At 48.7% G+C, this 13,479-nt stretch overlaps 1 protein-coding gene across 2 annotated transcripts in view; it reads left to right on the top strand.

The window, feature by feature from the left end:
* The window catches only part of LOC115474785 (keratin, type I cytoskeletal 18-like), a 39,911-nt gene that overhangs the window by 7,212 nt on the left and 19,220 nt on the right, over positions 1–13,479 (top strand). For both annotated transcript variants that reach the window (XM_030210441.1, XM_030210440.1), the window contains exon 3: positions 4,612–4,768. In XM_030210441.1, coding sequence (XP_030066301.1) covers positions 4,612–4,768 — 157 coding nt within the window. The remainder of the gene's footprint in view (positions 1–4,611; positions 4,769–13,479) is intronic.

Here is a 13,479-nt window from a genome sequence, read left to right as displayed (position 1 = left end):
CAGTCCCTCACAGGAGGACTTTGAAGGTGTCTCCAGCTTAGAGACCTGCGCTGGAATGAGGTTTGTGGGAATCCCATGGAACCCACAGGATTCCCGCAAGGACGGAAGCAGTTCTGTGGGGATCCCTTGGGGACGGAACCAGTTGCTGTTGGGTTCCTGTGGAAGTGTGTGCTGCACTTGCGCCAGCATCTCACCTTCTGAGTACCAAGTTCTTTGAGTGCCGTCTCCTCCTCCTGCTTGCTTTAACAGCACAGATGTGGAAAGTCTCCATTAAGGAGGTGGTAGAGACACAAATGGTGACAAAATTCAAAAAGGCGTGGGATGAACACAGAGGATCTCTAGAAAATGGATGTGTTGAGTAACACTTAGATGGCGACTCTGGATGAACTGGGGCCGATACCAGGCAGACTTGTACGGTCTGTGTCTCGTATCTGGCAATCTGGTTTAGGATGGGCTGAAAAGGGCTTTGACAGCAACTTTAGTGGCTGGAATATGAGGACAGTGCTGGACAAACTTTTACGGTCTGTGTCCCGCAAATGAAAAGATGAATAGGCTGGAGTGGGCTTCGACGGCAACTCCAGCGGTTGGAACATAAGGATAGGGCCAGATAGACTTCTATGGTCTATGTTCCAGAAATGCCAAAGAAAGACCATAAGTATATAATATCACATTCACTGCTGATATAATCATGAATTGATGAGTGTGACTATTGAGCAGACTGGATGGTCTGTTCCCGGTTTTTATTTATCTGATATCATTTACTATGTTACTATTAATCCCCTCTGCTCTTGGGCTGATGTGCAGACCTCAGCTCTGACATAGGTATGGGCATCAGATGTCACCTGACCTACTGGTGTGTGCATGTGTCGACCTGTTAGCACACAGTGCCAGAGAATCAGAGATAAGTCTTACATTTGTGCACCAGAGTGTTCCAACTTCCAGTCCTTCGTTGACTGCAGTGTTGCAGCTTGAACCCAGAGAGAGACTGAGAGAGCCGACCGGAATATTTTTTATGTACCATTAAATTTTTGCGGGACTGGGTAGGGGATGGATTAAACTCTTGCAGGGATGGAGTGGGGACATGTAAGGTTCCAGTGGGGATGAGCAGGGACAAGTAAGATTTCTGTCCCCGTGCAACTCTCTCACTCCAGCTCCTTTTGGCTTTAAGCTCAGTAAGAACCAGACATTATCTGGCATCCTGAGCCTCCATGTGCAGCTACCCAGGAAGTTTTCTACCGTCTCATGTCCCCTTCCAATTAACTGTCACTCTGACTGGCTAAGTGATCAGCCAAGGTTGCGTTTGGAATTCTGCAATCATGGGCCCTGCATAATGACTTATGACTTCTCTTTGGGGCCGTGAGTGCTACGCCCCCACCCTTTGACTTTTGGAGCAGAAGAGCTGGTCCCTCCATGTGTCAGTGTGCACTGGAAAAGAAGAGCAGAGCCACGGGATGAAATAAAACAACATTTATGCAATACATATAAATAAAGTCAGCATATAGTTGTCCTCTAGCCACCCAACATGGCCATGTTTTGCCCTCTCAAGGGCTGCATCAGGGGCATAATATAAACAGAGCAGCACATAAACTAAATCGCTATTTATTCTAAGCAGCTCTAGCCTGACAGGCTGCTCCCTTCAATGTAGATGCTGCTCTGTTTGTTACACCCTTGATGCAGCACTTGAGAGAGTTATGTTGGGTGGCTAGAGGACAGTTGTATGCTCTTTATATATATATATATATGTATTGAATAAATTTTGTTTTATTTCAACACATGGGTCTGCTCTTCTTTTCTGCTGTTCTGGATTTTGCAGACCACTTGCCTGTGTGTGTTTTTGGGACCTGTTGAGCACTGGGCCAATCTAGGTAGTAGTTCATATCTTTTTCAGTAGAGGTTCAGGGTGAGATACATTCACATACCTTAGGTATTTCTCTGCCCCTAGAGGGCTTACAATCTAAGTTGGACTTGAAACACTGGAGAGTTTAAGTGACACGCCCGAGGTCAAAAGGAGCGTTAGTGCAATTTGAACCCTGACTTGCCTGCTTCTCTAACAGCTAGGTTGCTCCTCCACTTTCTGAGGGAGCTCAGCTCTTTTTGTGCCACTTTAAAAGTTGGGGAGCGTGAAAATCTAATATGTTTTACAGCTATTCTAGTCGAATACCAATCTTTCTCCACCTCCACATGTGCTTGTCATGCTCAAGATGGCCTCAAGCAGGCCAAAAGTCCTTGGCATTGGGCACAACATCAGCAGCGCTCCCTACTCCCTTCCTGGGGTGGAAGACTGAGCCAGAGTCCACTCACTTCTCATAGTAACTGTGCTTTGTGAATAAAAGGAAGTGTGTGAGAGGCAGCGGGAAGAAAGAAACACCCATGTGAAGCTGAGGTACACTCAATCCCTACATAAGTCAATCAAGCAAGGAAGAGTAGGGGAGGCTGGCTGGAGTGGAGGAGTAGCCCAGTGGTTAGTGCAGTGGACTTTGATCCTGGGGAACTGGGTTCAATTCCCACTGCAGCTCCTTGTGACTCTGGGCAAGTCACTTAACCCTCCATTGGCCTTGGTACAAAATAAGTACCTGAATATATGTAAACCGCTTTGAATGTAGTTGCAAAAACCTCAGAAAGGCAGTATATCAAGTCCCAGTTCCCTTTCCCCCTTTCCCTTATGACATCACAATATCAGAAGTGAGCCAAGTATTGGGAAATCAAGCCATTGTGACATCACTGATGAGGTTGGCTCTTATTGGTGGAATGAGTGGAGGAGTAGCCTAGTGGTTAGTGCAGTGGACTTTGATCCTGAGGAACTGAGTTCAATTCCCGGCACAGGCAGCTCCTTGTGACTCTGGGCAAGTCACTTAACCCTCCATTGCCCCTGTTACAAAATAAGTACCTGAATATATGTAAACCGCTTTGAATGTAGTTGTGAAAACCTCAGAAAGGCAGTATATCAAGCGCCATTTCCCTATTTGGGATTCTAGATGGAATGTTGCTACTATTTGAGATTCTGTTGCTACTGTTTGAGATTCTACATTGCAGATCAGCAATGGGGCCGCACAGGACGTCAGACTCACAGAAACAGAAGCCTGCATGGCCGCATTGATGATCTGCAAGGACAGGCTTCTACATGGACTGTTGCTAGTGGAGGAGCAGCCTAGTGGTTAGTGCAGTGGACTTTGATCCTGGGGAACTGGGTTCAATTCCAACTGCAGCACCTTGTGACTCTGGGCAAGTCACTTAACCCTCCATTGCCCTTGGTACAAAATAAGTACCTGAATATATGTAAACCGCTTTGAATGTAGTTGCAAAAACCTCAAAGGCAGTATATCAAGTCCCAGTTCCCTTTCCCCCTTTCCCTTATGACATCACAATATCAGAAGTGAGCCAAGTATTGGGAAATCAAGCCATTGTGACATCACTGATGAGGTTGGCTCTTATTGGTGGAATGAGTGGAGGAGTAGCCTAGTGGTTAGTGCAGTGGACTTTGATCCTGAGGAACTGAGTTCAATTCCCGGCACAGGCAGCTCCTTGTGACTCTGGGCAAGTCACTTAACCCTCCATTGCCCCTGGTACAACATAAGTACCTGAATATATGTAAACCACTTTGAATGTAGTTGCAAAAACCTCAGAAAGGCAGTATATCAACTCCCATTTCCCTTTCCAAACAACAACCGAGACATATATGCAATTATAGGTCTTTATTGCAAAGCATCAGGTGCAACGAGTGCATTCTGGTTCACTTTTCCTGTGCTCTGTGAGGGAGCAGATAAGCTGTAAGACTGGGCTAGTAGCCCAGGGTGTCAATGGTTAATGTGTAGGGAGTGAGGTGAAAGGAGGCAGCAGTGGTGTAGGCTTACAAGGGAGCGGAAGAGTGGCCTAGTGGTTGAGAACCTAGGAATCCAGGCTTCAAATCTCTCTTCTACTGCTGATGAGCCTTCTGACCTTGGGCTAATCATTTTGCCCTCTATTGTCCCTATTGTTGCAGAGGAGTGGCCTAGTGGTTAGGGTGGTGGACATTGGTCCTGGGGAACTGAGGAACTGAGTTTGATTCCCACTTCAGGCACAGGCAGCTCCTTGTGACTCCGGGCAAATCACTTAACCTGCCATGAGTGGGAAAGAGCAGGGTACAAATGTAATAAAAAATATACCAACTTAGTAAGTGCTTCCTTTGGTCAGTATCTCTTGCACCTGAACTGTAACTCACTTTGAGCTTGGGTTTGGTAAGGTTGAGTAATCAAATTCCAGTTGGGTTTCTTTTTGCTGTTGCCTGTAGCTTCTTAGTCTAGACAGACACCTGTGATACCTAATAGCTGACGCTGGCCTTGACCTGTGGGATGTTACATCCATGCCTCGGAAATGCCAAGTTACCCAGTTCTAGGCTGGAGACTTTTTGGCCAGTCTTGGTTTTGAACTTGCTTGCCAAAGCAGTGTGGGATTTGTAGTATCGAATTCAGTGCTGCAAGTCCTGTTAATGCACCAGGATGAGGTAATTAGAAATCCAGGACTGTCCCCAAATTTCCAGCTGGACCTGAGTAACTTGGCATCTGATGTCCAAGTCCCCTGTGCATTTTATAACATGAGACAGTTCGGTGATACATGTTATTTGCAACCGTACAGGTTGGAGGCGGAACAAGCCATCTGTGATGGTGTGCAGAAGGACACGATGGGATTACGCAAAATGATCGAAGACACCAGTCATCTGCGCATGAAACTGGACTCTGAGTTAGAGGTGATGAAGGAGGAGTATGCTCACCTGCGCAAGAGCCACAAGGAGGTGAGGAAAGGCACAGCCTGTTAGCCCAATGTAGCCCTTCCAAGTATAGTGTATGGATTTGGCCTGGATCCCGATCTTCAAATCCTGTATATCCCTTGCCAGATATCTATCAAGTGGACACAGTATCCAGTCTCTACTCTGCTGCTCCCCAGTATCTCTCCACACTCGTCCTTCCCTACACCCCTTCCCGTGCACTCCGCTCCATGGATAAATCCTTCTTATCTGTTCCCTTCTCCACTACTGCCAACTCCAGACTTCGCGCCTTCTGTCTCGCTGCACCCTACGCCTGGAATAAACTTCCTGAGCCCCTACGTCTTGCCCCATCCTTGGCCACCTTTAAATCTAGACTGAAAGCCCACCTCTTTAACATTGCTTTTGACTCGTAACCACTCGCCTCCACCTACCCTCCTCTCCTCCTTCCTGTACACATTAATTGATTTGATTTGCTTACTTTTTTTTTTTGTCTATTAGATTGTAAGCTCTTTGAGCAGGGACTGTCTTTCTTCTATGTTTGTGCAGCGCTGCGTATGCCTTGTAGCGCTATAGAAATGCTAAATAGTAGTAGTAGTAGTAATATATCCCTCCCAGATGTGCCATATGGACACAGTATCCAGCCTGTGCATCCTATATATATATTTGTGTGAAATATATAGGATGCACAGGCTGGATATTGTGTCTCATATATAAACCGGGAGGGTATCAAACCTATAAATGGCAAGTGACCGACTCACCTGCAAATGCGCAGTAGAGACTTCCCTCTCTGTCCCGCCCCCACGTCAAGACGTGATGACGGAACAGAGAGGGAAACTCTGCGCTGAGGAGGAGTCAGTCACTGCCACACGGACCGTCGACGCTGCCGCTAATGGTACCGCTACCCCCCCCCCCCCCGGAGGTCGCCGCTGCCGCCCCCCCCCTGCAGGTCGCCGCTGCCGCCCCCCCCCCCCCAAGATCGCAGCCAACCCCCTCCACCAGGCCAGGCCCTCTCTTCTACATTTAACTTACAGCGCCGAAACCGCAGGCAGGTCAGCTCCCGTCGGCCTTCCTTCCCAGCCTGTGTGCCCCGCCCTCGCTGACGTTACGTCACACGAGGGCGGGACACAGGCAGAGAAGGAAGGCCGACGGAGCTGATCTGCCTGCGGTTTCGGCGCTGTAAGTTAAATGTAGAACAGAGGGCCCGGGTGGAGGGGGCCGGTGGCGATCTCGGGGGGGGGGGGGGGGGAACGGTAGCGGCGACCTCGGGGGGGGGGGAGGGGCGATAGCGGCGACCTCGGGGGGGGAGGGGAAGGCAGGAGAAATGCTCAGAAGGAGGAGGGGGGGCCTTGCAGCTGGCTGGGAGGGATGGAGGGGGGTGCCCTTGGAGCTGGGAGGGAATCGGGCCTTGGAGCTGGGAGGGAGGGGCCAGTGGCGACCTCGGGGGGGGGGGGGGAGCGGTAGCGGCGACAACAGCGACCTCGGGGGGGGGGGAGGGGAAGGCAGGAGAAATGCTCAGAAGGAGGAGGGGGGCCTTGGAGCTGCGAGGGAGGGGAAGGGAGGGACGGAGGGGGCCTTGGAGCTGGCTTGGACGGGGGGGCCTTGGAGCTGGGAGGGGAGGGAATGGGGCCTTGGAGCTAGGAGGGAGGGAGAGACTGGGGGCCTTGAAGCTGGCAGAGAAGGAGGGAGGATGCTGGACATGGGAGGTCAGAAGTAGGGGGGCCTTGGAGCTGGGAGGGATGTACAGAGGGGGGCCTTGCAGCTGGCTGGGAGGGATGGAGGGGGGCCCTTGGAGCTGGGAGGGAATCGGGCCTTGGAGCTGGGAGGGAGGGGCCGGTGGCGCCTCGGGGGGGGGAGCGGTAGCGGCGACAACAGCGACCTCGGGGGGGGAGGGGAAGGCAGGATAAATGCTCAGAAGGAGGAGGGGGCCTTGGAGCTGCGAGGGAGGGGAGGGACGGAGGGCCTTGGAGCTGGGAGGGGAGGGAATGGGGCCTTGGAGCTAGGGAGGGAGGGAAAGACTGGGGGCCTTGAAGCTGGCAGGGAAGGAGGGAGGATGCTGGACATAGGAGGTCAGAAGTAGGGGGGCCTTGGAGCTGGGAGGGATGTACAGAGGGGGGCCTTGCAGCTGGCTGGGAGGGACGGAGGGGGGGCCCATGGAGCTGGGAGGGAATCGGGCCTTGGAGCTGGGAGGGAGGGAAGGAGGAAGGGCGGGGAGCCGAGGGGAGGGAGGGAGGGAGTTATACATCAAAATAGAGCATACCAATACTTGCCCGTTTTAACGGGCTTAACGGCTAGTATAGGTATAAAGGATGTGCAGACTGGATACCGTTTCCATATGCAATTTTACAAATAAGGGTTCCTGAGGATAATTATATCATAAATGTATCAATAGAAATCCTCTCCAAATGAGTATATATATCAGTAGTTTTTATACTTATTGAATTTTTATACTAAATTTTTTAAAAAGTTTTTTTAATTACTTTAATTTCATACAAAAAAAGGGGTAGGAAAAGCCTCAACTGACTCCTTTAAGGCTAAAAGCCACACATCTCTAGGAGTTCACAGCGTTTATTAAACATTTTGGGGAGGTTTTTCAGCCTATGATGACGCTGTGAACCTGAGCCGGCCCTCCAGGCTTCCCTCTACTGTGTCCTGCCCTTCATGACATCACTTACTCTTTCTTCACTGGTGGGGACACGGTAGAGGGAAACCGGGCAGATGCTGGGCTGCGAGTACAGGGGGAGAAAGATGACAAAATATGTGAGTAGGGGCAGAGGAGATGGATGGGAAGGAAGAGGAAAAGATGGATTTACAGGGGCAGAGGAAAAGGTTAAAAAAAACCCTGTATGAATGGAGATGGGGGTGAGAAGGGTGGGAAGGCCCACCCAGGTTCACTCTGGACCCACCTGAAATGACAGGTCTGGCTACGCTCCTGGAGGGTTAGGCACGCATAGCGCATAGAGTGCGCTGGTACTGTGACTGACAGCGGCCCAAAGTAAAAGAGGATACGAAATTGAATTCCCAGTCTGCAATGCATTTCTGGATCACTGAGCTGCAGGAAGGTGGTGAGAACTGTTCCCTCCTCCAATACTTCAGTATCCCTACCTGCTCTCTCTGTCCACCTCCGTGCCCCTCGGAGCACGCACCTCTATTTCCCCCTGCACCACATGGGGGATTTACTCCCTGCAGCCCTGTCTTGACTGTCCTTCCAGGTCTGAGAAGGCTCCAGCAAGCTCACTGTTTGCTCAGTAAATAGCAGACAAAGCAGAAGTTTGGTTTGCTTTGTTGCTGCCTCTGACAGATGACAGAAAAGTAAATAGTTTGGTCACATTTAGAAGCAGGATGTCTTGTGGAATAGTCGGGAAAACAGTTCCTTGTTTGCCCTCCTCCCTTTACAGAAATACTCACCCACCCCGTGTCAAGGTAAGTTGTCAGTCCAGTCACTGGTTTTTCTCTGTTCCTTCTGGCATAATGGAACTGATTGCTCCATGTCGACCACAATGACGTGAGTGACATCAAAAGACACCGCGACAACCATTCAGCTACCGGTTTGTATGACTACTAACCTCTACCTCTCTTCCAAGCACTGTCCCTTGCAGATAGTGGGTGGAGCTGCAAAACTGTTATTTTAAATAAAAGAATATTGTTTAGTAATTGAAGGACTAATACCACTTGCCAGGGCTGCATTTCTGGGAGCCTGGGCCCAGAACCCGGTTCTGCCACTTCTTGTGAGACTCCGGAGTCAGAGGAGCAGGGTTGTTCTGCTCCAGTGGCTCCTTTCTAGGCGGCCTTAGGGGAAATCCAGGGAAGGGAGTGAGTGTGGAGCAGACAGAGCAAGGAACAGCCATTCTGTTTCTTAATCCAAACCCTTTCCTCCTGGTCACTGATGTGTGTGTGAGCGACTGTAAATGTTGTCTGCTTGTAGTGTAACATACATAGTAACATAGTAGATGACGGCAGAAAAAGACCTGCACGGTCCATCCAGTCTGCCCAGCAAGATAAACTCATATGTGCTACTTTTTCTGTATATGTCTGCCCAGCACTATCCCCGCCTCCCAACCACCAGTCCCACCTCCCACCACCGGCTCTGGCACAGACCGTATAAGTCTGCCCAGCACTATCCCCGCCTCCCGCCACCGGCTCTGCCACCCAATCTCGGCTAAGCTCCTTAGGATCCATTCCTTCTGAACAGGATTCCTTTATGTTTATCCCACGCATGTTTGAATTCTGTTACCATTTTCATTTCCACCACCTCCTGCGGGAGGGCATTCCAAGCATCCACCACTCTCTCCATGAAAAAATACTTCCTGACATTTTTCTTGTAGTGTGCATGTGTGTGTGAGCGACTGTAAATGTTTGTATTTGGAAGGTTGGGTCATTTGTATGGAGGGATCAAACCTGAGTGAAGAGGCTGTATTTTTTTTTCTTAACCTTAATAACCCTTAATGGGGGGAGGGATTAAGATAAAGTTTGATTCCAAGAAAGACAAGGAGGGGCTGAGTGTTGGTTTACTTATTGATCTTGAAAGATGCAAAGTTGAAAATGGCGAGGCCTGCAGAGAAACAGATTTTGGGCACGCTTAGCACAGGTATGGAGGGCACTAACAGCAATGATATTGAGTGTTCAGGTATAAACATTAGGACAGGATCCGGATTGCATAACAGAATTTATAGCTCAGTACTCACCTGATTCAGCAAGCCGTGCTGGAACTGTGTGGCAAAGAGGTTGATTATCTAAGCAGTAACACATGCATCCAGTTGGTCGGGTTGTCTGACAGACTGTGATGAACCTTGGCTTTCAGTCAGTTCTGTCTGGCGGGCTGCATAGTCTGTAATTGAACTTGAAGTCTGTCCCTTCATCTCTGAGCACCAGAACCCTCATCCCCACTCTTTATCACCTCTCGCCTAGACTATTGCAACCTGCTTCTCACCGGCCTCCCACTTAGCCATCTCTCTCCTCTTCAATCAGTCCAAAACTCTGCTGCACGACTTGTTTTCCACCAAAATCGCTATGCTCACATTAGCCCTGTCCTCAAGTCACTTCACTGGCTCCCTATCCGTTTCCGCATTCAATTCAAACTTCTCTTACTGACCTATAAGTGTATTCGCTCTGCCGCTCCCCAGTACCTCTCCACTCTTGTCTTTCCCTACACTCCCCCTCGGGCTCTCCCTTCTGTGGATAAATCTCTGTCTGTCCCCTTCTCCTCTACTGCTAATTCCAGACTCCGTTCCTTCTATCTCATTGCACCACACGCCTGGAATAGACTTCCCGAGCATGTAAGTCTAGCCCCATCTTTGGCTGTTTTCAAGTCCAAGCTAAAAGCCCACCTCTTTGACGTCGCTTTTGAGTCCTAACCACTGCTCACTTGCCTGTACTTTTTATCCCCTCCTCTTTAATTCCCCTTACCCCTTAGTTGTTCTGTCTGTTCCTGTCTTATTTAGATTGTGAGCAGGGACTGTCTTTATGTGTATGGTGTACAGCGCTGCGTATGCCTTGTAGCGCTATAGAAGTGTTAAGTAGTAGTAGTAATGTAGAAGCCTGCCCCTGCAGATCAGCAACGCGGCCACGCAGGCTTCTGTTTATGTGAAACAGAAGCCTGCGCGGCTGCGTTGCTGATCTGCAAGGGCAGGCTTCTAGATGGAATGTTGCTAGTGGAGGAGTAGCCTAGTGGTTAGTGCAGTGGAACATGGGATGTTGTTACTATTTGAGATTGTGGAATGTTGCTATTACTTGAGATTCTACATGGAATGTTGCAGGGACTGTCTTTTCATGTATGGTGTACAGCGCTGCATATGCCTTGTAGCACTATAGAAGGGATAAGTAGTAGTAATGTAGAAGCCTGCCCTTGCAGATCAGCAACGCGGCCACGCAGGCTTCTGTTTCTGTGAGTCTGACATCCTGCACGTACGTGCAGGACGTCAGACTCACAGAAACAGAAGCCTGCGCGGCCGCGTTGCTGATCTGCAAGGGCAGGCTTCTAGATGGAATGTTGCTAGTGGAGGAGTAGCCTAGTGGTTAGTGCAGTGGAACATGGGATGTTGTTACTATTTGAGATTCTGGAATGTTGCTATTACTTGAGATTCTACATGGAATGTTGCAGGGACTGTCTTTTCATGTATGGTGTACAGCGCTGCATATGCCTTGTAGCACTATAGAAGGGATAAGTAGTAGTAATGTAGAAGCCTGCCCTTGCAGATCAGCAACGCGGCCACGCAGGCTTCTGTTTCTGTGAGTCTGACATCCTGCACGTACGTGCAGGACGTCAGACTCACAGCGCGGCCGCGTTGCTGATCTGCAAGGGCAGGCTTCTAGATGGAATGTTGCTAGTGGAGGAGTAGCCTAGTGGTTAGTGCAGTGGAACGTGGGATGTTGTTACTGTTTGAGATTCTGGAATGTTGCTATTACTTGAGATTCTACGTGGAATGTTGCTACGATTGGAGATTCTGTTGCTACTATTTGAGATTCTACATGGAATGTTGCTATTCCACTAGCAACATTCCACATTTAGATTGTGAGCTCTTTGAGCAGGGACTGTCTTTTCATGTATGGTGTACAGCGCTGCGTATGCCTTGTAGCGCTATAGAAGTGATAAGTAGTACTAGTAGTAATAAATGTAGAAGCCTGCCCTTGCAGATCAGCAACGCGGCCGCACAGGCTTCTGTTTTTGTGAGTCTGACGTCTTGCACGTGCGTGCAGGACGTCAGACTCACAGAAACAGAAGCCTGCGCGGCCGCATTGCTGATCTGCAAGGGCAGGCTTCTAGATGGAATGTTGCTAGTGGAGGAGTAGCCTAGCGGTTAGTGCAGTGGAACATGGGATGTTGTTACTATTTGAGATTCTACATGGAATGTTGCTACTATTGGAGATTCTGTTGCTACTATTGGAGATTCTACATGGAATGTTGCTATTCCACTAGCAACATTCCATTTTTAGATTGTGAGCTCTTTGAGCAGGGACTGTCTTTTCATGTATGGTGTACAGCGCTGCATATGCCTTGTAGCGCTATAGAAGTGATAAGTAGTAGTAAGTCCTGGTGGAAAATCTGACACTCGGTATCTGAGATTCACTGGTAGGTTTAAGCAGATGTTTGAGATGTTTAGATGATTAGTCTCATGGCCAGGCATGGAAAAGGTGGGAGCTACAGGGAACTAAGCAGGGCTCTCGCCTGCTCATCTAACATAAGAAAACTTCTGTCCTGGGTCACACCCTGTGGCTGGCAGTTGGCATCTGTCCTTAGCTGTGTGGGTAAACTAACCGGGCAGACAGGGTGGAGTTTTCTACCATCATTTACTGTGTTAGCCAAAGTAGACAAATTTCAACAGCTGTCATTTCAGTCTTTATTTCCCATCATGTATTGGTATTATTTTGGAAATAATTGATAGTACATGGGATGGGGTGAGAGGAAGGGAGGTCATAGTGAGAGTTTTGTAACTCTTTCCATAATCTTCTAGTGGGTTTTGATTTTCCTTGTGTAATCAACTCTGTTTCTTGAGGATCCCCTAGACGTTCTTACTGGTCTGCTGAGATGAGCCAAAAGAATGAAAGAGATTTGTGCGTGGATATTATTACAAAATCTCTCATTTTGAAAGTGCCTCCCCTTTATTAATCAAATTACACTGGCTTCCCTTCAAAGCGAGAATCACCTTCAAATTATGTATCTTTATGTGCTCTGCTCAGACAAATGGTGACGGAACCCACGAGGGAGGCAGCGATGCTGGATCTGGTGCTCACAAATGGGGATAGTGTGTCAAATGTCTGAGTGGGTGCCCACCTGGGCAGCACTGACCACCAAACAGTTTGGTTTGATATGACAGCTGAAGTGGAGGGCGGCCACTCAAAACTCAGTTCTGGATTTCAAGCATGCTGACTTTTTAGTAAAATAGGGGAATACCTGAGGAAGGAGCTGATGGGCTGGGAGGACGAACGAGAAGTGGAAGGACAGTGGTCCAGGCTGAAAGAAGCTATAAATATGGCCACAAACATAAGACCATAAGCATCGCCACACTGGGACAGACAAAAGGTCCATCTAGCCCAGCACCCTGTCTCCGACAGTGGCCCATCCAGGTCACAATCACCCGACAAGATCCACGGAGCAAAGTATTTTGTACTGCTTGTACCAGGAATAGTGGATTTTTCCCTACGTTCCTTTAATAACATTCTATGGCCTTTTCCTTCAGGAAGCCGTCCAAACCTTTCTTAAACTCTATGTAAGGAGAGTAAATAAAAGCAAGAGAAAAAAAGAAACCGATATGGTTCTCCAAGCAAGTGGCCGAGAAAATAAAGGCTAAAGAGTTGGCGTTCCTGAAATATAGAAAAACTCAAGAAGAGGAACACGGAGAGGAATACCAGATGAAACTGAAAGAAGCCAAGAGAGAGATACGTCTGGCGAAAGCGCAAGTGGAAGAAAAATGGCTAGAAATGTAAGGAGGGGTGACAAAAACTTCTTCAGGTATATTAGTGAAAGGAGGAAGACTAAAAAGGGAATTGTGAGACTGAAAGATGCTGTGAACCGCTATGTGGAAAATGATGAAGAAAAAGCAAATTTGCTAAATAGATACTTTTGTTCGGTTTTCACAGAAGAAAATCCTAGAGAAGGACCACGACTGACTGGCAAAAGTACATATGAGAATGGAGTGGATATAGCACCGTTCACGGAACAAAGTGTGTATCAACAACTTGAAAAGCTAAAGGGGGTAAGCAAACATGTGGACAATGGGGAGCCGGTTGATATTGTATATCTG

The sequence above is a fragment of the Microcaecilia unicolor genome, chromosome 7 (genome assembly GCF_901765095.1).
Source record: "Microcaecilia unicolor chromosome 7, aMicUni1.1, whole genome shotgun sequence".
Taxonomy (NCBI): Eukaryota; Metazoa; Chordata; class Amphibia; order Gymnophiona; family Siphonopidae; genus Microcaecilia; species Microcaecilia unicolor.
The sequence above is the reverse complement of the archived record's forward strand: the minus strand, read 5'-3'. Positions and strand labels throughout refer to the sequence as shown.